General features: G+C 48.6%; 1 protein-coding gene across 2 annotated transcripts in view; it reads left to right on the top strand.

Moving 5' to 3' along the window:
- Positions 1–151: 151 nt before the first annotated feature.
- Positions 152–27,541, top strand: part of LYPD1 (LY6/PLAUR domain containing 1) — a 38,612-nt gene continuing 11,222 nt past the window's right edge. Inside the window, exons 1-3 of one of the 2 annotated variants that reach the window (XM_059704635.1) lie at positions 152–800; positions 928–957; positions 2,241–2,378. In XM_059704635.1, the coding sequence (XP_059560618.1) occupies positions 614–800; positions 928–957; positions 2,241–2,378 (355 nt within the window). In that variant the 5' untranslated portion in view covers positions 152–613. Of the gene's footprint in view, positions 958–2,240; positions 2,379–27,541 lie in introns of both variants that reach the window. The other variant, XM_059704634.1, reaches the window with a different exon arrangement.

Raw genomic sequence — 27,541 nt, forward strand, 5'->3', positions numbered from 1 at the left:
CCTGGGCGGCCCTCTCCTGGGGCAGCGTCGCCGCGCCCTCCCGCGGGGCGCGGACAGGGGGGCTGCCTGGAGCTGGCGCGCCGGTCCCGGCAGGGCCCGCCACACCCGCCCGCCCGGCCGCAGCTGCAGCCGAGCCTGGGATGACCCAGGGGCTACTCGGGGGTAACAGGGCGCAGCTGCGCGCAACAGCCGGGGCCGCGGCAGGTCCGCAACTTTGCCGGCACTGGAGCGCGCTCCCGCCCAGCTGGGAGGACCGGACCCGCCAGCCGCCGCGCCCTGGCCAGCCCGGGAGCGCCGAGGTCCCTTCGGGAGCGCAGTCCGCCGGCCCCATCGCGCTGGTCCCGCAGTCAGCGCCCGGCCCGTCCCCGACGCACCTGCTGCGCCCTTCTCCCGCTTCACCGAGCTCCCCTCCCCCCGCCTCGGACAACTACGCGCTCTCCCGGGGCCTCCCTGTCCTAGGGAGGTGCGGAGGCTGGAGGGGGAGGCGAGAGGAGGGGGGTGGGGACGTGGAAAGACAGTCCCAGCCTTCCCCGCCCGCCACCCCCACCCCAACTCGGCAGCCGTCACGTGGTGCCTGGAGTGGGAGGTGAGGAGAAGAGGCTAGACTTTTTGGATGCTCGCTTCGCCAGTAGTTCCTTCAGTCTCAGCCGCCAACTCCGGGGACGCAGCGCCCCGCCCGAGAGAGCCGGCGAGAGGAGCAGCGACCGCAGCCCGGAGCCCCGCGCGGGCGATGCGGGCGCCGCTGGCGGCACCTGCGGCTCCTCTCGGCGGCGACGGTCGCCTCGGCGACAGCAGCGCGGGCCACCGAAGCTCCGGCAGCCACCGCCGCTGCGGCGCGGACAGGACCCGCCGCGCTCGCCGCCTCGGAGGCACCTGCCCGCTCCCGGCCCCGCGGCTCCGGGAGGATGTGGATCCTCGGCATCGCAGCCACGTTTTGCGGATTGTTCTTGCTTCCAGGTAAGAGGAGAGGCCGGCAGCCCAGGCAGGGGCGCGCACCGCGTCCACCGCCGGCCCCGGGCGCCCCGGGCTGCGCAGAGGCTGCCCCGCTGGAGTTCGGCGGCGGCTGGAGCCCCGAGGCACCGGGAGGGAAAGTCTCCGGGTCCTGCGCCGCTGGAGGAGAGAGGAGGCGGATTTGCAGGACTCGAGCTGCAGACGCTCGGTGCTCGGTGCTCGGTGCTCGGACTGCACTGTCTGAAGAAGCAGCGGGTAGCAGGGAGGGTCCGAGCTGTGCTGGGGCCTCCGCGCGGGAGAGACACGGATCGCCCGGGCCTCGCCAAGTTGTCCGGCGTCTCTAGCAGCCCGTGGGAGTGGCGCCGCCGACAGGTGAAGGGCGCGCGGGGCAGTCTGTGGCGGGGCGTGCCTGGGGGGTGATGTTGTTGCTGCGACCGTTCTGGGACCAGGAGGGGAGAGCTTGGGAACCAGCTCAACTGCGCGGGAGCGGGGAGTCTACTCTAGAGTCTAGAGACCGAAAGCTCCTAGTCCCAGCGGAGCAGCCAGGCTGGAGCGGTGAGAGATGCCAAAACCTCTCGCTCCTTCTTTCCAGTGCGCGACGGTCTTCCGATTGCGCTCTGCAGAACTGGGACCCCGGCCAGGCACCCTAGCCCAGTGGGAGCCCTCGTAGCTAGCTGGGAAGAAAGGGCGTCGTATAGCGGCCAGGGGTGCCCGCCCGCGCGCACACAGGCCCCTCCCGGTGCCGCTGCGAGAACGGTCCCGGAGAAATGCCGGGACTTGGGGCTCCAGGGCACTCGGTGTCCGGCACCTCCTTCCGGGTTCCCGGGAGGTTTCCTGTGAGGTTCCCCGAGCCACAGGAAAGCTGACTGCAAAAATTAGTAAAACTAAAAAGGCGTCTGCGAATGCAGTCGCAAAGTAGTGATTAAGTCATTTGTAACCAATTAACAATTAGGCAAATCCTTCAGCGTAGCCTGGAGCTGACTCTCGTCTTTGGGGCTATGCGGGCGCGCGGGTGCACGCCTTCCTTGCAACTTGCGCGTGGGAAGGCCAGGTGTGTTGCTGTTCCGGCTGTTTGTGCGGAGCCCGGGGCAGGTGTAGCGAGCAGACCTCCGCTTCATCCTTCAGGACCCTGGACGCCCTGCCGCCCCCTGCCGGCTTCAGCCACGTCGGCTTTACTCGGACACCCTGCTGCGGGGAGCACCCGGGCGGCTGGATGGGCAGGGGAGGGTCCTGGTACCCCGGGGGTCTTTGCAGGGGCTGGATCTGAACCCCCTGCGTCTGTCCCGCAGGCTTTGCGCTGCAGATCCAGTGCTACCAGTGTGAAGAGTTCCAGCTGAACAACGACTGCTCCTCCCCGGAGTTCATCGTGAACTGCACGGTGAACGTCCAGGACATGTGTCAGAAAGAAGTGATGGAGCAAAGTGCGGGTAAGAGCCCGCAGCTCTCCTCCCCTCCCAGCCTGGGCCGCTGTGGCTGAGGGAGCCACTAAATTACAGGAAAGGGGACTGACTTTGATTCATGCCTACACGCTGGTTATCACAGATTTACTTTCACAGGGCTGGGAAAATGAAGAGTTCCAAGTTACTTTAATCTCATTAGGCTTAATTACCAGGGCTTCTCCTCCAGGGACTCGGGCGGGGAAGTGCATTTAATGAGTGGCTCTCCTCTTTTTATTTACTCCGCTCACCTCCCTCTGCTAACAGCTGATCAGGAGGCTGGAGAATATATGGATAACCAGCTCTGCTTGGACAACTAGACGGTGCCCTGCGCACAGTGTCAGCCTGAAATATGAAGCTAGTTGAAGTTCCCAGAGGTCAGAGCTTGAAAAATGTGTTATGTCATAGAGCCACACGTATTTCTCCGAGAAACACTACAGGGTCTTCATTCAATTTTAGAACTAGCGCATCACATTCCAGGCACAGATTGCCAAGAGCTTTCGAAGGAATGCTGTTCCCAGCCCCACGGGCTTAGTGGCTGGCTGGCTGGCTGGTGGATGAGAGGGCCTGGGCATTATGTGAGGGAAGAAGGGGGTCTTGGGAGAGGAAACCTCCTTGTTCACTCCAGCTGACCAGTCTTCTCACTGAGGTGGACTCCCCAGCTCCTACCAGCATTCTTATCAGAAATCAAAGCCCCTAAAAGTGCAATTGGAACTTTGGGGAGATGGATGGAACTCTAGCTTCACTTCCAAGGTCAAACTCATAGACAAAATTAGCCATTTTAAGAATATTGAGAAAATGGGAAATAGCATCTGTTGGGGGGAGAGCCCCCAAAGTCTCACTTCAGGATCAATTCTGAAAAACTGACATGTAGCCTTAGTCAAATTCCTAAGAGCTTTAATAACTTACATACCTGGGAAAGCCACTGCTCCAGTGGTGGCTGGCCTGGACAAGTCCACCCAGGACAGGGTCTCTAGGGGGTTAATAGTAAACCCATGGGGTGGGTAGTCATGCAGACCCCAGAAAGGACAATGGATTCCTCAGTAAACAGATACCATCAGGCAGTTAGCACACTCTATGCATTCACTAGGCTCCTTCTTGGAGCCTGACCTTTATCTCTGGGTGTCTTCCCCGTTTCTGGTAGTCAGCCATGCCTGAGGCTACAGAAAGTTAAGAGTTAAACAGAGTCCAACATTTCCCAGATACCTTTCAGAGCCCTGCTCCTCTTTGGTTTGCTGAACTGCACTGCCCACAGAGCCTGAAGAAGGGATTGAACCATCAAATGACCTCCTTTTTTAAAACAATGAATTTATAGGGGTGACATTGGTTAACAAAATTATACAGATTTCCATAGTGCCTATTGTGGGGGACCCCAGTCTTATGAGAGTTCAAGCCACTGCTCTGGGAGACATCCCAGTCCAGTGGGAGAAACTCAGTTTCTGATTAGGGTGGAGGACTTAAAAAAAATTATACAGGTTTCAGGTATACAATTCTACAATACATTATCTCTATATTGCATTGTGTGTTTACCACCCCAAGTCAGATGTCCTTCCATCATCATTTATACCCCCTTTACCTTCTCATATTCCCCCCACACATCCCCTTCCCTCTGGCAACCATCAGTTAAATGACCTCCTTAACCAATTGGCAAGTTAAAGCAAGGGCTGTAGTTCTTAAGCCAGCGCCTTGGAAAAGTAATGTCTTCTCGGAGAAGAGCCTGGAAATGCCTTGTTGCTAACTGCAGTTATTTGGAGAGCAGATGGCTCCTCACTGTGCTATGATTTGGTGGCTGTGTGGTGTTAAAGGCTGTTCTCTATGGGTCCTTACTGGTCTAGGTCTGGATTCTTGCTGCCAAAATCCCTCTTCTGGGAAATCTGAAGTGTATTGCTCACAAGAATAAACTGTCCCAAGATAAGCAGGATGCATAGCTTTGTCATACGGGTTTCTGGCTATTGAAAAAGTAAAAGAGAACAAAACTTAGTGATGATCCTTTAGTCAAGATTGAAAAAGATGATTTCGACAAGCTGCTGCTTCTCTACATGTTTTGTTCCCGAGCACTGCGCCTGAGCAAAAGTTACTGCCCTCTGCCAAAGGGGCTGCTGTGATGTGAACCGGGCTCCCTCTGAACACTCTGTCACTTTAGAATATGTGCAGCTTTCTTCCGGGCAGTAGGTTAGAGCCAGCAAAGGGGGCGCTGTACTGTGAACACACTAGGAACTTCAGACTCCTCGAGGCGGCTGCTTACCTGGGTATCATGTTTTATAAACCTGGGGTCTGGTGGAGATAAGGAGAGAGCTATGCCAGAAGTGGTGTCCTTTTTCGAAGAGAAATTTCTTCCTCTCTAAAAGTATGCCTAACATGAATACCACACATCATTTCAGTGTGCTGTGTGTCATCGACTTCATTCTCTTCTCCAAGCCACACTGTAAAAAAGGCCCAGCAGGCATTGTAACACCCACTTATCCACAGACAACTGCAGCACAGACAGCGGCAAGTGCCTGGCCTGAAGTTGCTATTAGTTTGGTCAAGATGAACACCTTCTCTCCAAACCAGGTTCCTCTGGCCATATGTCCTAGGCCCAGGGGCGACAGAGATGGAAGTGATAGGGTAGTCTCATTTGTGAAGGCTGAGAAACAAACAGTTGATGGGCATGAAGGAAAAACCAGTTATGAGGGGAAGGATGGGAGTCCTGTGCATGTGGAAACAGGGCGCTTCAGAGCCTGAATTCAATAGAAAGCAGACAAATACATGTTCCTGAATCAGAAGAATGATGTTCGGGGGGCTGGTAATTCAAAGCACTTCCATTTTCATCTCCACGTAATTGTTAGAGGCCAATCAATTAAGTGACTATTAATTCTCCTCTTGTTGGTAGCGATGGAGAGCCAACCATTGCTGATCGTTAAGTGGCCGCAGTGTAGTACAATCGTGGAGGGCTGTCTTTTGGGTGTGCTCAGGGCTTCCAGCTCTACCTTCAGTCTCCGCGCTCTACTTGGAGTATTTCATGCAGTCTGGTGGTCAGGCCACTTCAGAAGCCCTTGCTTCCCGAGGCCACCAGCATTCAATTCTACTTCAGTGCCAACTTCTCCAATCTGGAGAAAATAATGCCTGCTAAATGATACTAGTAGGAATCAAAGTCAGAATGTTTGTTTGCTTGATCAGTAACATATATTTTGCTGGAATCTTTGTGTGTTAGAGCTGAAGGGGCCCCCTGACTCACAGTAAAGGGTGCACGGAGGAATCTTCTGGGACTTTTATTCAAATCCACATGCCTGGGCCCTCCCCTACCCCTCCTGCCTGCCCCCCCATCCCCCACAAGAAGCCAGTTCCCTAAGTCTGTGGTATAGCTGGCCATGGGTCTTCCATAAACTCCCCAAGTGACCCTCAGGTGCCCTAAGTTGTGCACTGCTGATCTGGAGCATACTTTAGTGTTACAGGGGAGGAAAGCAAGGGCCAGAAAACTTAGGTGTCTGATCCAAGTCCCCCCAGCCAACTGTTATGAAAAGGCACCTGATTCCTCAGCCTGCACCTTATATAGTAAAATATGCTGCCAGGTTTGCCTGCAAAGTTCAAGGAGGCAAAGTGCTGAAGACTCAGACAGCTCTCATGTCTGCCCGATTCACCTGAACAGGCATAGCGAACAAGCTGAGTGGACAGGCCACAAAGTGGATATTGAAAGAATAGGAGGACCCAGCAAAGGATTTTTAGCTTGAGTGTCATGTGGACTGGCATTTTTCGTATGTACTACAGAAAAAGCAGAGTTTTAAATGGACTATGAGATTTTAATGAACCAAGCAAGTTTGACATTAAACAGTAATGAAAGACATACTCTTTCCAAAAAATACCAGCAATGCAATATGCCCAGGCATTCAGTTAGTCCTTTCTGGATTAAGTCTGCAAACTCAGCTCTTTGAGTTTTGAGGCAGGTACATTTAGTTTTCAGTTGGGAAATACATTTAAAATTAACCTTTACCTATTCCCCAGGGTGCCGTTCCTATTAGGTGCTGGGATTTATTTTCCACCACTCTTTATCCCCTTGGCCATTTCCGGAGCAATAATGCCCAGCTGTGGGGAAGGGACCTTTGGTTCTGCCTCTTCTATGGTCCTTACTAATTGATATTTAAATGTTTGCATAAGGAATGCCTTGCTGTCACTAGCTCTCTGTAATGAGTTAGCAACTACTTACCATCACCCTTGAGAGTGACATTTCTTTTGCTCTTGCTTTTTACTGCACTCTGAAAAGTATTTCACATATTGATTTTCATTTCAGAATAGGAGCTCCCCACCCCATTTGAATTGTTACAACCAGGGTGTAAAGAATGTGAATTTGCATTTGTTTGACAGTGCAATCTTGTAATTAGAGTTTTTCCTCTTGACTAGATACAGTGAAGGGGGCATAATTTAATTTTTATAGACTAGCCAATTTCTGCCCTTAGTAAAATATAGCTCTGTCAGTGAGCAAAATGTTACAGGTTCTCCAAAACCTTATTTAAAAGTTAAATGCAGTATATTGAGAGAAAGTTCATGGTCTGAATCAGTAACCTAATCGATCTCTTCACCCATCCTCTGCAACATGCATTAATCTATTTGTCTGTTTTGCAATACAAGAGTTACTGATTTATATGCCATGTTGCATCTGCATTATGGCTGTATAAGCAATGGCGATTTTCCTTTTGGATTACTTAGTTGCTCATTCAGTTGGGTAGGGAGAGATCCATGCCTTGGATAGGTTAATTTGATGCCTTATTTTCTCATAAACTAAATAAAAGATGGCAAGTGAGGACTCTAAAAGAATCAGTCATCCACTCATGGAAAGATAACCATGGCCTATGTTTTCTTAAGCCTATGCGCTGCTTAATTTCACCAAAATATAAGTATTAGGCTGTAGCTTGTCATTGGGGTGGGCCAGTTCTGCTAATCAGTATTATATCGCAGTCCCTTGACACCTGCATTCTTTTCCAGGTGTGCACCTGCACCCATGCACACACATCATACCTATGATTGTATGTATATTGTTACATTTTTGCCTGTACAGATGCTTTTCAACTTACGATGGGGTTAGTTCTGATAAACCCATTATAAGTTAAAAATATTCTTAAGTTGTAAATGCATTTCATGCACCTCAGCTACCAAACATCATAGCTTACCTACTTGGTTTCTACAGAATGCATATTGCTCTCACACTATCAAAAGCAGAATAATCATAAGTTGAACCAGTACAAGTTGGGGACTGACCATCTGTAAATATCTGCACACACACACACATAATTCTTGTAAGAAAACTGAAAATGTGAAGTCCCCCTTCTTTACAGATGTTCAGGATGTTAATTACTGGTCCCTGTTGTGTTATAGCAGGAAGGTGCTTTCTAACAGCTGCCTTTCCCAGAACCATTTTGTTAGGATCACCTTGATCTCTGTTCATCTTCCAGGGCCCCATCTGCCCCGTATCCCTCCTTCTCCTCTCAGTGCTCTCCTCGTCTCCCCATTAGACATCCCACTTCCATTCTTCATGCTCTTCCCCTCCAAACCATTTTGAATCATTCAGAAGGGTATAGACCAGTGATGGCAAACCTATGACATGCGTGTCAGAGGTGACACGCGAACTCATTTTTTTGGTTGATTTTTCTTTGTTAAATGGCATTTAAATATGTAAAATAAATATCAAAAATATAAGTCTTCGTTTTACTATGGTTGCAAATATCAAAAAATTTCTATATGTGGCATGGCACCAGAGTTAAGTTAGGGTTTTTCAAAATGCTGACACGCCAAGCTCAAAAGGTTCGCCGTCACTGGTATAGACTATGCTCTAAGAATGAAGTGAGCCGAAACCGGTTTGGCTCAGTGGATAGAGCGTCAGCTTGCGGACTGAAGGGTCCCAGGTTCAATTCCGGTCAAGGGCATGTACGTGGGTTGCGGGCACATCCCCAGTAGGAGATGTGCAGGAGGCAGCTGATCGATGTTTCTCTCTCTTCGATGTTTCTAACTCTCTATCTCTCTCTCTTCCTTTCTGTAAAATACCAATAAAATATATTAAAAAAAAAAAAGAATGAAGTGAAAAAACAAAGATAAATTTTTTTTGGCCATATTTTAACTTTACCAAGACAACTTCAACAGGTTAAAAAACTTTGAAGAAGATTCATATGTCAGGAAACATATCTTCGTGTATTAACATCAGCCCTGCTAGAAAGGTTTCCGTGTCGACTTCAATAAAGTTATGGATCACACAGGGAAGGCTTCTGTTCAGTGAATGTCAATATCACTTCCTCCTTTCTGGTGGGACACAACACCTCCCTCTCCGGGGCAAGGCATTTTCCAATGAGTTGCTCCCTTCGTTTTGGAAAAGCATCCATCTTTCATGCAGAGGGCATCGCTGGCGTCTGAGGCAGCATTTGCAGGGTGAACGTCAAATGTCTTTAGTTCCTTGGGCTCTCCAGTAAGTGGAGCATTTGTTTGTTAACTTTCCAGCTGAACAAGCCACCAGAGATGACCTGGCATCTCCAGAGATGAACCCTTTGAAGATTGATCCGATCTGGATCTCCCCTAACACTAATTCCTCCCACCAAAACTTCATGAAAGCTTCCCTCATTGATGGTTTTCCTAATGAGTTTAAACAGAGAGGCTTCAAAGCGGGGGTTTTCTCCCGAGAGAAAAGTGAAAGGAAGGATGAAAACAAAACTGACACTGTTTCCTTTGAACTTTGTAAAGGAAACCTGCTTCCCTTATATATTCCTGGCACCAAAAGATCTGAATCTATAGTTGAGGTCCTCTGCCTCCCTGCCTCTCCCTTTTTTCCCTTTCATACTTCTGGAATGATTGACTGACTTAGGCTCTAGCAAACCTGGCAAAGTTTTATTAGCACACGGTGCAGAAGGCTTCAGCACCCAGCCCTGCTTTTAGTTGTCAGATGGAAAGGGTATTGCACTTCATTAGGGAAGGAAGCACTAAGGCCCGGCTTCCCATGCTTGGTAACTTTGAAGAGGTTACTTAACGTCCCCAAGGGCCCAGCTTCCCCAACCCCCGCCCCCTAGATAATGCAGAGGCAGGCCATCTGTTTTCCTGTGAGATACAGAGAGACAGTGAGAAATAACCATCTGAAGGAATTAATCCTCACCAGGACCTGCTCCAGCCACCATCCTCCTGCCTCAGAAGGCTGGCCCACAGCCTCCCCTGAGTCACTCTGCATACCACTTCCCGTCTCTCACACTGAAGGAGTCCTCGAATTCAGCCTTCGATTCCTTATAGTAGGATCCTAATAGCTGTCCTAGAAGGTTCACAGCGAGACAATATCCTCACTTGATGGTTCGTGAATCTGAGACGCAGAGAGGTTCAGCAATTGGCTCAAGACCACACAGCCAGTGGGACTGAAATTTAAACCCTGCCCTGTCCCCAGGAGTTTTTTTGATCATTATAATGACACTAGGGGCCCGGTGCACGAAATTTGTGCACTGGGGGGGGGGGAGTGTCCCTCAGCCCAGCCCGCCCCCTCTCACATACTGGGAGCCCTCAGGCATTGACCCCCATCACCCTCCAATCGCAGGATCGGCCCCTTGACCAGGCCTGACGCCTCTGACAGAGGTGTCAGGCCTGGGCAGGGGACCCTCATTTCCCCCCATCACTGGTTCTGCCCCCAGCATCAGGCCTGGGCAGGGGACCCCCAGACCCCTCCGATTGCTGGCTCTGCCCCTTGCCCAGGCCTGATGCCTCAGCCAGAGGCGTAGACCCCCATCACCCTCCGATCACCTGATTGGCCCCTTGCCCAGGCCTGAAGCCTCTGCCAGAGGTGTCAGGCTTGGACAGGGGACCCCCATCTCCCCCTGATCACTGGCTCTGGCCCCCGCCCAGGCCTGAGGCCTCTGGCCCAAGAAACATGCCTGGGCAGGGGACCCCCATCTCCCTCTGATCGCTTGCTCCACCCCTCGCCCAAGCCTGATGCCTCTGACCCAGGCTTCAGGCCTGGGCAAGGGGACCATCATATCCCCCCAGTGCCCGGCTCCGCCCCCCGCCCAGGCCTGATGCCTCGGCCAGAGGAGTTGACCCTCATCACCCTCCGATCACCAATCACTGGATCGGCCCCTTGACCAGGCCTGAGGCCTCCGGCAGAGGTGTCAGGCCTGGGCAGGGGACCCCCAGCTCCCCGCGGTTGCAGGCTCCGCCCCTGCCCAGGCCTAATGCCTCTGGCTGAGGTGTCCGGCTCGGGCAGCGGGGACCCGCAGCTGCAGTGGCCCCGCGATCGTGGGCTCCGCTTTAGGCCCAGGCAAGGGGCCCCTAGCTCCTGGGACTGCCAGCTTCGACCGTGTCCAGCCCCCATCGCTGGCTCCACCCCTACTTCCTGCTATCACTGGCCAGGGCGGCAAAGGCGCCTGATTCTCCGATCATGGCTGGGGGGCAGGGCAAAGGCGGCCCCAGGGCCGCCTTTGCCCTGCCCCCCAGCTCTTAGCTCCCCCCCTGGGTTTCCGATCACTGTCAGTGGCAGGGGGCTTCTTCCTGCTTTCCCTTTCGCCTCCCTGCATTGTGCTTACATATGCAAATTAACCGCCATCTTGTTGGCAGTTAACTGCCAATCATAGTTGGCAGTTAATTTGCATATAGCCCTGATTAGCCAATGAAAAGGGTATCGTCGTACGCCAATTACCATTTTTCTCTTTTATTAGTGTTGATTCTGTATATTTTTCTTTTTGCATTTTTTAATAACAATTTTATTGAGATACTAGAGGCCCAGTGCACAACATGCATGCACTGGCAGGGGGAGCGGGGTCCCTCAGCCTGGCCTGTGCCCTCTCGCAGTCTGGGACCCCTTGGGGGATGTCCGCTTGCTGGATTAGGCCCGCTCCCCACTTCTGGCTGAGGCACACTGACCACCAGGGGGCAGTTCCTGCGTTGAGCACCTGCCCCCTGATGGTCAGTGCACATCATAGCAACTGGTTGTTCTGCCATTTGGTCTGTTTGCATATTAGCCTTTTATTATATAGGATAATCCTTTTAGTGTGAACAATTCAGTGGTTTTAAATATACTTAAAGTTGTGGATATAATTGAATTGCAGATATATTTCTAATGTCAGAATATTTTTCTTTTGCCCAAAGTGAACCCCTGTGCCTGTTAGCAGTGTACTGTCTGTCTCTGTGGATTTGCCTGTTCTGGATGTTTCAGATAAATGGAATCAGACAGTATGTGGTCTTTATGACTGATTTTCACTGAAGATAACATTTTCAAGGCTCATCCATTTCACTTCCCGTTTTGAGATGCATCCTTCCAGGGATCTGGAGAGAAAAACTTAGGTTTGGTAAATCCCCAAATTAGGGAGTGGGGGAGGGATGGGGCATGCTGTGAACCTTGGGACTGCATTGACTAATTAGCCAATTTGTTGAGTTGAAAAACTTGTGCCAAGAGCAAGTCATTCCAGTGAGCTGAACGGAATTTGTGTTCATCAAGCATCTGCTTTGTGCCAAACACTGGGCTTCCATCCATTGCCTCTTCCTCCACTACCATGTAGTAAAGAGTTCATGTGCTTTTCAGTGAAGTGATCATGAATTGGTTTATGTGAACCACAAGAATCCTCAGATCCCTGGATGGGTTAGTCCTGATTCCTGAAGCTCTTATCAGTGATCCCAGCTGCCCATCCCTACATCTGGCCTCACTCGTAGGCCACACCCCTCAAGAATGATTTACAATAGCCAAGATATGGAAACAATTCAGTGTCCATCAATCAATGAGTGGATAAAAAGGCGGTGGTACATATATAGAATGGAATATTACTTGGCCATAAAAAGAATGAAAGCTTACCATTTGTGACTTCATGGGTAGACTGACTAGAGCAGCCGTGGGCAAACTACGGCCCGCGGGCCGGATCCGGCCTGTTTGGCTGTTCTATCCGGCCCGCGGAGCCGAAAGAGCGGAGGGTTCTCTTGCTCTCCCCTCCGCTCCTTCACCAGCAGCAGTGTTAACATGTATTAGTTCACACAAACACTCCATCCATGCTTTTGTTTCAGCCCTCCGGTCCAGTTTAAGAACCCATTGTGGCCCTCGAGTCAAAAAGTTTGCCCACCCCTGGACTAGAGAGTATTTTGCTAAGTGAAATAAGTCAGTCAGAGACAGACAAATATCATATGATTTCAATTACATGTGGAATGTAAAGAACAAAATAAATGAACAAACAAAACAGAAACAAACTCATAGACATAGAGAACAAACAGACTGGCACTTGCCAGGAGGGAGAGGGTTTGGAGGACTGGGTGAAAGAGATGAAGGAATTAAGAAGTACAGATTGGTAGTTACAAAATAGTCACAGGGATGTAAGGTGCCATATAGGGAATATAATCAATAATATTGTAATAGCTGAGTATCAACCTGTGGGGGGCATGCAGGAGGCAGCCTATCAACGACTCTCATCATTGATGTTTCTGTCCCTCCCTCTCCCTTCCTCTATCTGAAATCAATAAAAAACATATTAAAATAATAATTTAATAATTATGATGCCTGAAAATATCAGGGGTGGAAAATCACTTTGTAAAGTGTATTATTGTCTAATCACTATGCTGTGGTTAGTACAAAATAATATTGAAAGTAAAAAAGAGAAAATCATGCACCTCTTAGTCTAGGAGAGACTTAATTTATAACTTTACAGATGAGAAGGCCGTGGTGCAGAGAGGACTTCTCTTTCCTGAGGCTAATCGTCATGATCAGTCCATTTGTTTCTTCCCTTGAGAAGGCTGAGAGTGGGACAGGTGCAGAGGGATTCCGGGGAGAGGTTTTAGTTAAGGAGATATGATTCGGGCACAGGTTGGTCATCTACACTGAGTACTCAATGAGTACAAGTCCAGCCTTTTTGTGCCAAACCAAATCCGTGATTGTGCCCTTTATGCAGGCAGAACACTTTACTCCTCTAGAATTGGGAAATCTCTTCTTTGAAATTCTCTTTTTTAAAACTAAGCTGATTCTTCCTTACCTTGTAGTTTTCATTGTGGTAGAAGGGATTGTATTATGGGGCCAGGACAAGCACAGGTAAAAGCATATTTCCTTCCCCACACTCCACAAAAGGCCTTATCTATAACTTAGGAGTCTTAGTCAAGTCTGTGATGAATCAGCTTGCAATGAAACAAAAGAATTGTATACTAGGGGCCCAGTGCACAAATTCATGCACCTTGAAAGGAACTGTGGGCCATGAGGCTGTGGTGGGCACAGGGTCAGGTCTCAGCCCATCCTCCGTGCCCCCGCCCAACCCTCTTGCCATAGCCTCCAGTCCCCTGTCTGCCAGCAGCCCCATCCCTGCCGCCTCAGCTCCCATGCGCTGATGGTGCCACTTGCTCGCACCCACTAACAGATGGCCCCTCAGGAGCAAGGGGAGGTGGAGAAGCCCTCAGGCATGATTGAGGCCTGCAGCTGCTCGCCCTGATGACAGTGACTGGTGCCCTGCCTTGGTCTGGCGCCCCCACTCACCTGCTCTACCATCTTGCCTTGGCCAACAGCTGCCATGTTCTGCTCTTTGCTTGCCTGCTGCTGACGCCTGCCATGTTCCATGTGTGCCCCCTGGTGGTCAGCTCACGCCATAGTGACCGGTTCTGTTCCGCTGTTCGATCTATTTGCATATTAGGGATATATATATATATATATATATATATATATATATATATATATGTATATATATATATATATATATATATATATATAGAGAGAGAGAGAGAGAGAGAGAGAGAGAGAGAGAGAGAGAAAGAGAGAGAGATGCCACTTATTCTTGCTCTCCAGTAAACTGTGGACTGTGGCTACGTTGTGATTCAGAAACTGTTTTCATTGGCCAGAGCTCTAGGGCAGCGACTTTCAACTGGTGTGCTGCAAGAATTTTTAAAACATGCAATACCTGACTATTTAGTCAGGGGCACTGACCTCTTCCCCTTAGATTTCCAAATTAAAAAATGACAACAGCCAACACAATAGCTGTCCGGTGTGAATGGATCAAAAGTATACTTATTTTTTGTCAGATTGACAAAATATAGAATACATTTTTTGGTGTGCCGCAGAATTTCAGTAATGAGTTTATGTGTGCTATGAGATGAAAAGGGTTGGAAATTGCTGCTATGGGGCATGTTATCTTATTAATAAATTGCTTTCAACTTTCTGATTGTCTCTAACAGTTCAAAGCAAAGCAGGAGATGAACTGAATTAAGTGCTGTAGGTAAGGTGAAACCATAGCGATCATAATAAATTTTGCTTTTTTTTTTTTAAAGAATAAAAAAGAGTAAAGCCCCGATGTTTCAAGGTGTTGATTCGGCTTTATGACTTTGCAAAGCAGGAGAGGGATCCAGATGCAAAAGTGATGGAGTGCTGTATTATTTTAAGGAAGTTGTGGTCCCTGGTCCAGTGGTTTTCATATCTCACTGGACATGGACAATAGCTTTTTATGTTTTTCTATTTCTTGGGCTTGTTCGGGAGAGCAGAGGGACGGGGGACAGCGCCGGAGGCGGTGGCGCCAGGCGCTGCTCGGCCCCAGAGTCAGTGCGCGCGGTGTTCGGAGCAAATACAAATGTGCAGCGCAGGTCCGCCCTCCCAGAGGCGGAGCGTCCGCGAAGCAGGCGTGTGATGTGACGCTGGGCGGGCGATGGGTTTCAGGCCCTGTTTTACTGCCTATGCAGAATCTAGCAAACCACTGGGGTTTCCCGTCTCTCTCGGAGAAGCTGCTCAGAAACAAAAGGCTGACTAGTTTCCACCCAGCGAAGGCCTCCAGATGAGGAGGAGCGCAGGGCATCTGGGCTTCGAAGCCAGCCCGGGTCCTTTGGGGGATTGCGCTGCCTTAAGAGGCAGAGGCAGAGCGTGGGAGAGGCGCCTGGAGAGCGGAGCCTCAGCTAACTGTCTTTGAAAGGCAGGGCAGCTTTCTACTCCGCCTGCCACTGGCTGTTGGAAGGGAAAGAAGAAGAAAGCGAGTCAGAGGGGTCGTTTTCCCTAAGAGGGGGTTAAACTCCAAATTGACAGCCAAGCCCTGTGGAACCCGAGTCCCCTCGGGGCCCTGCTTACCTGCGTGAACTGAGTGTCATTGCTAGACCTGACCTTCCTGGTGTAGGCCACAGTGACGGCACGATGACAGAAGGACGTTCTGACAGTGCTGTCTGCTCAGTGTTCTCCGGCCAGCACTTGGCTGGGCCCGATCCTTCCAGTGTTTAAGCGCATCTTTTCCTAATTTCCTTCATTGGAGTTCATTCATGCTCTTCATTTCTCTACACCGACCCCTGAAAAGACACTATGCCCATCTCTCTCTCTCTCTCCCTCTCTCTTTCTATCTCTCAATCTTCCTCCCCCTTTTTACATCCTCCCTGTTGTTCACCCATGCAACATGCATACACACACACACACACACACACACACACACACACACACACATACACATACACACGCACACGATCACCACTCACTGGTATATAGACCCTCAGAAAATATTTGCTGAATGAGTATATTTGAATAAAAATTAAAGCTAAACAGATATATCAGCAATTTAAAAATATTATATCAGAAATGAAGGAGCTTAAATCTCTAGCATAAGAAGAAAATAGAAAAGATATTAGTTTAATATACCTTTTCCTTCTTTTTCCTTCTTAGTTAAACTAGAAACAGCCAACTAATCCCTATTAGTAGCAATTGTCATTTAAGAACAGCTCTGAAGTGTAATCCACCAGCTTTCCTATTTGTCAGCTTGCCTTCAAACTGGTGCTTCTGACGAGGAGTGTTTTCTGGAAACACACACACACCCCAAGCTAACTTGGGAGTCATGCTAACGGGGGGACGGGTCACCACCCAGCCAATCCTATCAGCTGACAGTTTGGCGTTTTTAATCCTCACCGTAGAATATGTTTACTGATTTGGGGAGAGAGGAAGGAGTGAGAGAAAATCATCAGTTGGTTGCCTCCCATATGCACCCCGACTTGGCATAGAACCCGCAACCTAGGTATGTGACTGGGAATTGAACCCCCGGCCTGTCGGTGTACAGGACACCAAAACGCTCCAACCAACTGAGGCACCCAGCCAGGGCTCTGCTGGTGGGTTAAGTTATTTGGAGCTCTCTTTGACTACCTGGGTCATGAATTCCCTTCGGAAGAAAGAAACCTCCCCCCACCCCCAATGATAGTTCCCCAGCAAACCTGGGCCTCTCCCATGCAGGAGATGCGAGTTGAGAACAGGTGGATATTTCCATAACAGAGAGGCAGCCCAGACTTCGTGCTGCAAATGTACTTCCAGACCATTTGGTTTGGGCAAACTAAACCACAGAGGGATTGGGGGGAAAGACTGTTTTTGCTCTCCTACTGCCCGTCTTGCACTTACACTATTTCGCTGAACTGTAAGACTCCACTCATTGCTTGAATACTCGCCCTGCTTATTGAATACCGTTAGTACCACTGTCATCACACCCAGGTGCCGGTCTCATGTGGAAGCCACAGGAGCTCTGGCGGCAGTGGCTCCTGGGCATCAAGGTGCATGTGGTCTGTCTCCTTCCTTAGTCTATGGGGCCTGGTTTCAAAAGAGGAGTAACCAGCTCCCAAATTCTGTTACGTTCTTTCCTCCACCCTAGGCCTCACTTTGTGTCACTTAAGAATGGTTTTGCTGCAAGTAACAGGGACTTAAACCATAAGACATTTATTGTTTGCCTAATAAGATGGTCCAGAAGTAGGTGGCCTTGGGGTTATTCTCACAGCTCAGTGATGTCATCAAAGACCTAGGCTCTCTCCATTTTCCTACTCACTTTCCTAAGCACGTTGGCTTTTTATCTACTGGCTTGTTGCTGGTTGGTAACAAGGTAGCTGCTTATATTCCCACTAGAGGCCTGTTGCACGAAGAGATTCGTGCAATAGGCCTTCCCTTCCCTTGGCTGCTGGCACCAGTTTTTTTCTGGCACCCGGGACCCAGGCCTTTGCTCTGGCCAGAGTGCCCCCCAAGCTGTCAGGCCTCCCAGCTCCTCTGATCCTGGGCCATGAGGCCTTGCGGCTCTGCTGATCCCGGGGCCGTGAGGCCTTGTGGCTCCGCTGATCCCGGGGCCGTGAGGCCTCGCTGCTTGGCCAGCTTCGGGGCCATTTGGCTTTGCTCCACCACTTGGAGCCTACGAATGCAAATTAACCGCCATCTTTGTTGGTGGTTAATTTGCATATCACCCTGATTAGCCAATGGGAAGTGTAGCGAAGGTACAGTCAATTACCCTTTTGTCTTTTATTAGATAGAATTAAAGGGAAGAGACGGCACCAAGAAGCTGTTCTCTTCAGCTTTTCCTTTTATAAGAAAACAAAGCTCTCCCGAAGTCCCCCAAGTGAATTCTGCCTACCTTTCATTGGTCAGAACGTCATCTCATGGCCACTACTTGCTGTAAGGATGAAGGCAAATGGTGGCTGTGGATGGCCCCCTGTCAGTGTCTGCAAAATCACCTTGTGAGAAATCCTGCTCAAAATTGGGGAAATTCCAGCACAGTGCTTCCAGGGGCCCCTAGAGAAAGAACTGGGGAGATTCGCTGTCCCAAACATCACCTGCCCTTTTGCCTAAAATGAACACCAAATCCTTCATCATAAATCACTCTCACAATTTGAAAGGGAAAGGAACTCATGTACTAGCGAGTTGAGTCAAGATGTACATGACATTCTAGAATTTTGATTCACTGATACTGGGACATAAGTCTAACTACATTTTAGTGTGAGGATATTTTCTGTAGATAAGAATGCCATGTTCACGGTGACAAATACAAAGGTGCTTTGGGTTAAATGCTTAGATATTCTCTGCTCATCCCATCTGGAGCCATTATGCAACAAAGAACTCAATTTTTCCTACATTTGGGTGAATTTGTATGCAAGAAACTGTTGATGAATCTTTGTGCTCCACTATGTAAATCTTACCACTTCAGAACAATGATCTGAAAGACTCCAAGGTTAAAAATGCAAGAGCAGTTTCATAAATCATTGGAGGGCACTGTTAATGCTGAGATAATAAGTCATAAATATCTATTCCCTCCATCCCCTGTGGCAAACTGGGGGACAAAGACACCGGCCGAGGAAAAAGCAAGTGACTGTGCAGAAACCTTTCTGGCCCAGAAAATTATAAACGAGCAGAGAAGTCCACATCTAATGCAAAACGAAAGTAAAACTAACAATTGGCCTCCTGCATTGTGGCTTGGTTGTTTGCTTGCCGTAATTCAGTTGGCATCAGTGGTTAACAGCCTTGAAAATGAAACTCAACAAAAAACTTTGGGAAGCGTAATCAGAGGTTTCTGAGGAATGAAACCCACCCATCCCTCTTATGAGGAGAAAGAATGTTCTCGTTGGATCTCGATTCATGTCTGTTTTGTTGTTGCGGCTGTTGTTTTAACGGACACCTTTATTGTTCCTCTCAGGGGCCATTGCCACTCCTTAGCATTCCTCTCTCTTTCTGGTCTGCCAGTTGGGCTGCAGGGACGAGGCTCAGCGTCAGCATGGACGTGTAGTGCAGAATTGCTGCTTCCCTTTGGGGGAAGAGGGCCTTTAAAAAATAGGTTGTTAGCATTCTTGTTTGCTTCATGTCGCCATCTGCAGCTCAAATGGACGGGGTTTCTTTGGCTTTTAAAACAGTCACATCCATGGCAAAGGCAAAGCAGGTAAGAGCCAGGACACACCACCGTCCAGGTCTCCTCCTCTTGTTATGCCTGAGAAATGGTGCCCGGGATGCAGTCACACGGCACACTTACAGAAAGCCTTTTCTTCCCGAGATGTTCCCACTGAGATGCAGAAACTGTCGGATTCCTCACGTGGTGTTCTTTAAGACAAAAACAAAATCCATGGGAACAGATCGGAGATCAATCTTCTTGCACTTTCTTTCAAAGCTCAGTGAAATGCACATAGCTCATTCCAATTACCCGCTTCCCAGCATTTTTCTTTGAGGAGCTGTTCCTAGTCCTGCATGAATGTTTATGGGGACATAATCATAACTCTGGAGCAGAAAGCGCTGGTTATTTTTCGAGTACAGGAAGATTAGTCTCACTCCCAGACGGGTATTCACACACGTGGCAGTTTGCCGTGGAAGTTCGACTTTAAAACCAAATTATATAACGTGGGGTGAAAAGTAATGGACTGTTAAAGGCTCTGTTTAGAAATTTCCACCTCTGCACCAGCACAGAGATCAGAGGCAAAGAAAACTATTGGAAAACATAAGTGCAGGATGGTCCATAAAGAGGAGGCAGCACACGCTTTATGCCTCTATTTTAATTGACCGTTGGGGCAGAGACTAAGAAAACCAGGAAAATGACTCACTTTAGAAGCATGCGTATAGCAAGGAGGCCCTACCAGAACTGCAGCCCACACTCTGCGATGGACCAAAACTGCATGCCCATCAGCAGCGGCGAGGTGGGCGCAATGCTCCACATCCTTTTCCTGAACCAATGCACCTCAACTCCCCAGCAAAACCAGGGCCCGGTGGTTATTGTTTATGCCTCTCAAAGGCCAGAGGCTATGCGGAATAGAAGATCAGGAGCCAAATACTCCCTAACCCTACAGACACGCCGCCAGAGAATGAGGTTTTAGGGCACTGCCAACTGGAGCACATGGAGCCTGGTGGGGTCTGGAGAATGCTCCGTGGTTATGTGTTTTTTTCTTTCCCAGCTTCTGAGCAAACTGAGAAACAAAACAAGGAACAAGGCAGATGAGGCAAAAATGTCACCGTTGTTACTAAGAAATATTAGGTTGGCTCGGCCGGTGTGACTCAGTGGTTGATGTCAACCTATGAACCAGGAGGTCATGGTTCGATTCCCAATCAGGGCACATGCCTGGGTTGTAGCTCAATCCCCAGAGGGAGCAGGCAGGAGACAGCTGATCAATGATTTTCTCTCATCAAAGATGTTTCTATCTCTCTCTTTCCCTCCCTCTCTCTGAAATCAATAATATCGTATTTAAGGAAAAAGAAAGACAGACTAGGTTGGAAGGAATAACATTGGGGGGAAAGTCAAATGGGCTTCCCAATTAGTATCTTCATATTAGCTGGCTCACCCAGTCGCAGGCCAGCGGGGACGTTTCTTGCCCTGAGGAGCAGAGCAGAACACCTCTTTGCTATGAGTGACTCCCAAGAAGGAAGAGGGGATCACCAACATGTGCCAGTTCACTCATCCACGTTCACCAATCAGATATGTCCCTCTGTTACCACTACCAGAAGGGAAACTTTGGTGGGTCTGCCTAGGGTCAGCCAGTAATGTGTGGGCTCTTAACTTCGTGCAGTAAAAATTTCACAACAGGTGGCAGGTGACTATGAGGTACATTTATTAAATCCGGGGGCAGTAAGACAAGAAAGGGCTTAGCATAGAAGAAGCAACAGGAGAGCCTAGGCTGGGCTGCCCTACCTCACTGGAAAGTCAGAGAAAAGGGGGCCTTGGGATCAGGTTAAGGGGTTAGCCTGCAACGAGTTGCTGCTGCCCATTGCTCCCCGGTTGCAAATCTCATGGGATCCTTTAGAGTTTAGGAGATGCATGCCTCTGGGGGAAGAAGAAAGGGAAAGGGGAAAGAGGAGGATGGGAGCTGCTCCCCAGAGGGAGAGCATATGTGTCCTAGGTTCTTTACCTTGAGGCTTTTATCTTTTCTTGCAGGCAGGAATTTTAGGGGAGGTGTTGGGGGAAGGTTTCAGAAGAACATTCATCAGTTTCCTGGGTGTGCTCCCTCACGGTCCAGGTCTCCACTGATTGGTCAGTTATTAGGACAGGAGGTCGTTAGTCATTGAGCTGGTCCTGGTGTCGCCCACCTGGTTTTGCTGCTTTTCTGGGTCTGGAGCTGAAATACAACTGAGGCCTAGACGTTATCTCTAGAGGGAAGGGGGTGGGCTCTGTATCTGCTGTAAATCGCTCTGTCAGTTTGGCCAGCTTTCTGTCTCAGTTTCCCTATTCCACCTGTCCTGGCTTACTGGCCTGGTCAACTCCACCTTCCTTGGAGAAGAGGGAATAGAGAGGTCGAGAGAGTTAGGAATTATACTACTGTAGTTCCTTCCAATGGAAGAAAACATCAGGATTGGGAGAAACTATTCCCCAGTTAGTATTCCTTTAAGCCCATCACACTGAAAGACTTATTCCAGGAGCCCCCAAGGCCCTGGAACCATGAATGAAGTAGTGAGATAGCACTGATCTTTGGGGCTGGGTCAATCACATACACACTCATTACATCGGTCATAGCATGTTTGCATGTTTCAGTGAAGCATTTGTTTGGGAAAACGTAGAAAAATGATGCAGACTTGTCTCTCAGCCCTACCAATGCCTTTCATTAAAATGGTTTCGCCCTAACCAGTTTGGCTCAGTGGATAGAGTGTTGGTCCACGGACTGAAGGGTCCCGGGTTTCATTTCGACAAGAGCATGTCCTCAGTTGCAGGCTCTATCTCCAGCCCTGGTCGGGGCCTGTGCAGGAGACCAATTGATGTGTCTCTTTCACAGCAATATTTCTCTTTCTCTGTCTCTCCCCCTCCCTTCTACTGTTTCTAAAAATCAATGGAAAAATATCCCCAGGTGAGGATTAACAAAAAACAAAACAAATAATTTTTATTTTGAAATTATTTGAAACTTACAGAAAAGCTGTAAAAATAGTAGAGTTTCCATATACCCTTTACCCAGTTTCTGCTAATGTTGATAACTTGTGTGACGGTAGTGTAATGATCAAACTGAGGAATTAACATTGGTGCAATACTATTAATTAAGCCATGGTTTGTATTGGGATCCACCAGTTCTTCCTTTTTCTGACCCAGGATCCCAAATTTCATTTCATTGTCACATCTCCTTATTCTGCTTTCATCTCTGCCAGTTCCTTGTCTTTTGTGATCTTGACTTTTGGGGAAAGGGCGGGTCAACTTTTTGTACACTGCCCCTCAATTTGGGCTGGCCTGGTGTTTTCTATTGTCAGTATAAAGATGTCCAAAACTGTTGACAATTTTTATAAAAATGTATTTGAGCAAAACAGAGGATAGACCTGGAAGCAGGGTCTCAGTAGACTAAGAACACTTCCTAGAGTAACCGTTTGCAGCTCCCTTTATGCATCTGAGATGAAGGAAGGAAGGTAAGGAAGTTTAATCACTTGGAGGTGGGAGGAAGCAAGTCAGGGTTCAAATTACAGGATAGTTAAGACTATGTGCTCTCATGAGGAGTCTGAAAGGATGGTCAGGTATTAGAAGGAGGGATCGGAAAGGGGGAATTTCAAAGGTGTGTTAACTGAGCTGTACAGAAACAATGGACAGGGCTTGCTTAAGGCGAAGAGCTAAGCCTTTTAGTAAAGATGTTTTAGGCTGGGCCGTGGCTACCCACAATGACCTGCCCCATTAGCAATTTATGATCAGATCACCCTGTGACATTACTTTTCATAGAACCCCTTTTTTGTCCACATCTTGATCAGATTGAGTTTTACAAGAATACTCAGAAGTAATGTGTCTTCCATCACTTCTCAGGGCATCATGTCAAGAGGTGCATGATGTTAATATCTTATTACTGGCGATGCTAACTTTAATCACTCAATTAAGATGCTGTTTGCTGGGTTTCTCCACTGTGCAATAACTGTTTTTATTTTCCTTTTTAATTAATAACTTAAAGGAGATCATTGGAAATTATACAAAAACTGTTTCCTCCTCAAACTTTGCTCAGTAATTTCAGCAACTCTTCGTGGTTCTCTCTCTCGCGCGCCAATTATAACTGTTAGTATTCTAATCTTAATGCCAATTCTTCATTCCTTCTGTATTTATTACTTGAAATTCTTCTGTAAGGAAGCACTGTCTCTTCTCCGAACATTTATTTATTAAATTAGTGATTTATGTCAGTGTGCACTCAAGGATATTCACTCTTTTCCATGGGTTCTAACCTAGTACTATTGTTACTTATTTTGTTGCTCCCATTGCTCCAGCTGTCCACTGGGAGTTCTTTCAACCTGACCCATTTTTTTTAATGCATCCTTATTTTTTTAATACTTCCAGCACCTTGATCTTAGACTTCTAGGCTCCAGATCTATAAGAAAGTGGCTGTGGTTCAAGCCATGCAGAGCCTGGGGTATTTTGTTATGGCAGCTGAGCTGACTAATACAGTCTGTTCCTGTCAGCGGGGTTTTGCAGGAGCACAGCCACACCCCTGTGTTCATGTGTTAGCGATGGCAGCTTCCATGATAGACTATCCAATTGAGAAATTGTGACCGAGATTATATGGCCTGCAAAGGCCAAAGTATTCACTGTCTAGCCCATTACAGAAACAGTGTGCCAACACCATTTGGAATAGGAATTTACCCCATATGGTGTAGGTTTTGAACAGGAAAAGTCACCCCAGTGGGATATTAAAGGGCCAAGGAGAGGAAACCACCTTAGGGGGCAGTGGCCACACTAGCATTTGCCCTGGTCGCCTCCAGGAGTGTCCTGCACTTCTAACTCGGTCACCTTGAACTTGAATGAAGTGGTTGACAGGGAGCATGTGGAATGAACAACATCCCATGAGTCGGCTAGGACAGGTCAGTCATGACGGGGGAGGGCAGAAAGGGAAGAGATGTGGTCATGGAAGAGCATGGACAGCGGTGGAGAAGAAAGCAGCCATTCCTCCTCCACACTGCAGATCATGGGGTGTCGGAGGTGTCCCTGCTGCAGAGCAGGAGCCGGGTTGTAATGCAGAATGACGTCTTTGCCAGCAGTGACGAGGCTGTTCCCTGGATAAATTACAGTGTGCACTTAAAGTCTAGTCTGCACGTGCTCTCTCCCCGCAAAGGTGGTGGTCGTGTGGAAGTTCAGACCCCCCTGTCCGAATCCTCTGAGGCTGGTCTGGAACCTGTGTGTTTAAGGAATGCTCAGGTGACCCCTCTGCAGGCGGGTGTCTGAGAGCCATGGCTGGAGCAGCTCCTGCCTGCTGGAGGGCGTGGGCCAACTGTCACCAGCCCGTCCTGAAGAAACGTGATAAAACAGTTTCAGTCAAAGGTTTAGCATCGCACCAGCGATTCAGGACATTAAAATGTGTTCATATCTGCCTGGGGCCAGCCACGCTCTGTGTCTCAGTCCTGTGGAATTCCAAAGCCCAGACCACTGCTGGGTGGACGGATTCAAGCAGGGCTGTTTCAGGTGCCTTCCATTCGGCCCGCTCGATCTGCAGTGACCCAGTATGTTAGGAGCAAGCAAAACGCGCTGGACTCAAGCAAAGAGAAAGCACCATCTTTCTTCTTTCCCTCATGTGATCAATAATTCAAACCTTAAAGCAAGCCCAACACCTGATGGAGTGCTTGCTGCAGAGGAGCAGACAGGTGCCATCCAGCATCCGCGTTCTCTCTGAACACTTCTCTCTCTCCCTCTCGCCCTCCCTCTGCCCCATCTCCTGGCCTGCCTTTGGTCCTCCTTCACCTGAATGCTGTGCTACCTGTCTGCTAAGAGGTGGCCCATAGAGTCCAGGAGGGACTGGGATAGAGTGTGGACAGCTGTGGGGGAAAGAGGATCCAGTCATTTTAAATGTTAGAACAGATCAATCAGTGAGGATTGAAGTCACTCTCCCCTCTAAGTGATGCACCATGAGGCACATAAACTCAGCAAGTAGCTGCTTATGTGAATTAAGGTTGTGAGTCACAAAGTGCCTCATGGTCAGCTGATGATGATGAAGGTGATAATGGTGATGGTGGTGGTGATGATGATGATGGTGGTGATGGTGGTGATGGATGATGATGATGATGATGGCGATGGTGGTGGTGGTGGTGATGATGATAACCACAGTAGCAATCACTTACATAGAGCCTAGTTTGTGGCAGGTGCTTTTCCAAGTGCCTTACACAAGGTTCCCTTGACTCAAAAGAATTATTTCTAGTGTCTGTAAAACAAGGAGGACCCACCCATAATGGAACAGAAATGTGTTTGTACCATGTATTTGGACGCATTTCAATCCAAATATATACTTAATTCTAGTGTGTAGGGTACAAAGGGCCTAATTCTTTTTTTCTTTTTAAATATATTTTTATTGATTTCAGAGAAGAAGAAGAAGAAGAGAGAGAGAGAGAGTGAGCGAGAGAGAGAGAAACATTAATGATGAGAGAGAATTGTTGATCAGCTGCCTCCTGCAGACTTAAAGAGGATTAAAGACGCCGGGTGTCTTTTTTAAAAATATTTTTTTTATTGATTTCAGAGAGCAAGAGAGAGAGAAACATCAATGATGAGAGAGAATCATTGTTTGGCTGCCTCCTGCACACCCCCTACTAGGGATTAAGCTCGCAACCTGGGCATGTGCCTGACCAGGAATCGAACCATGACCTCCTGGTTCATAGGTCGATGCTCAACCACTGACCCACGCCAGCAGGGGAAGATGCCGGGTGTCTTGATTACTGTGGTGACAGAGGGTGTGTGTTCCACAGGCACACTTCTGGTCTCAGATGAGAGCCCTAAGAAATGGCACTGGCAGGACACATCTCTGTGCCGTGCGGGTGGAGAGGCTATGGCTGGCCCAAGCAGGCGTTAGCCCAGCTATGAGGACAGACAGCCCTTCTTCAACCTGCCCACCTGCTGGCTCTGGGTCTGAATCCCTGTTACTGAGTCACAGCCTCTCACGGCCCTGCCTGTATCAGCCAAAGACTGGGGGTGTCACCGTCTTAGCTTCATGAAACCTCTGCTACCCAGGCCCCGCCAGCCTGGGAGTAAACTTTCAGTTGCAACTAGTCAGGAAAGCACTCACTATCACGGGACTTCAGAATTCCCTTCACATGGTCCTTCCTTCTGTCTTCTCCCCTTTCTCCATTCATTCATTCATTCATTCATTCATTCAATATATTGAGCCCTTATTGTGTGCCAGGCACGGTTCTAGTTGCTGGAGATGCATTCTATTAATAAAGACCCAGTAGTAAAATTGGCAGTGTGTTGGAAGTGATTAAAGTCAAGCAGCGAAGGGACATCCTCACCTATTGGGGAGCTCACCCCGGCTCTTGAACACTGCCCTCTGCAGCGGTGGCTGCCAAGAGGCCCAGGATAGCCTGAAAGCTGCAGGAAAACCCAGACACCACTTCCGGCCCACAGCGCTGCTGAAGTCAGGCAGACCCATGGCGCCCTCATCAAAACCCACCTGAGGTTCCAGGAAAGCTCTGATGCCATGGAGCTGTGTCGCATTCTGGCTGCAGTGAGTGGACCCCAGTGGGCCACCCTGGTGCCATGTGCTGCCATGTGCTGTAAGGCTCGGGTTCCCTTTATACTTTTTATTTCTCTTAGTTGGTCATTACAGATGCAGTCCATGAATGCATCCTCACTGTAAATCGTTTTGATGCCACAAATAAATCAAAGTGCTTTCCGAGTGGGGCCCAGCTCTAAGGGACTACCACTGCGCAGGGGTAAGCCTTCTGGACCCCTCTCTCTGATGTTACTTAGAGATGTGTACATACACACACACACAGACATACTGCAATGCGCACGTTGTATTGCTCTGTGTTTTTTCTTTTATAAATGGTATATTTGTAGAACAGTTGGAAATTTTTTTTCCACTTATTGAGAACCATGTCAATATAGGAATAATTCAGTAATCACTAAATTGAGCCAGATCAATAAACAGGTCTGCCCTTTCAGCTGCCGCCTAACACCCCACAGTATAAATGTACTTTTTCCTGTCAAGGATGTGCACACATGAGTTTGTTTGTTTTGAAGGGTAAATGCCAAAACAAGGAACTGTTGGATTTGTACATTTTTAATTATTAACCATCCTTCCAGATTGCTCTTAGGCCAACTTATGCTCCATCGGCCGGGGTTCCTTCTGTTCACCTTAGCTCCTCCTCTCCTGGGCCCAGATCTGAGCTCATGGGGCTGAGTTAAAAGAAAAATGGGCAGACAGACAGACACAGGTGCCCTAGCTCTCTCTCTCCTGGAGGGTGTGTTCATTCCCCAGAGCCCCCTGGTGGACACAGCTAGGAAGGGACAGCTATCCTGGGAAAGAAAAGGCTCTGATCATGAACAGTGGGGGCAGTTCATTTTAGAAGGTTAAAAAAAGTTCTTCATTTGCATTGTTCTGATTTCAAATGGGTCTACAGTTTTCCTTCGTACCCTATCCTGTGTCCTCCCAGTATGTCTACCCAGAGACAACCAATAGCATCTCTTTCTTGTGTACTCTTCCAGAAATATTTTATGTGTAGGCATACAGAATGTATATATGTGCATGTAATTTTTGCCATGTTTTCCCCAACAAAAGCATATTATACCATGGTAGGCAATGGAGCAGAGTCCTTAAAA

This window comes from Myotis daubentonii, chromosome 7 (assembly GCF_963259705.1).
Source record: "Myotis daubentonii chromosome 7, mMyoDau2.1, whole genome shotgun sequence".
Taxonomy (NCBI): Eukaryota; Metazoa; Chordata; class Mammalia; order Chiroptera; family Vespertilionidae; genus Myotis; species Myotis daubentonii.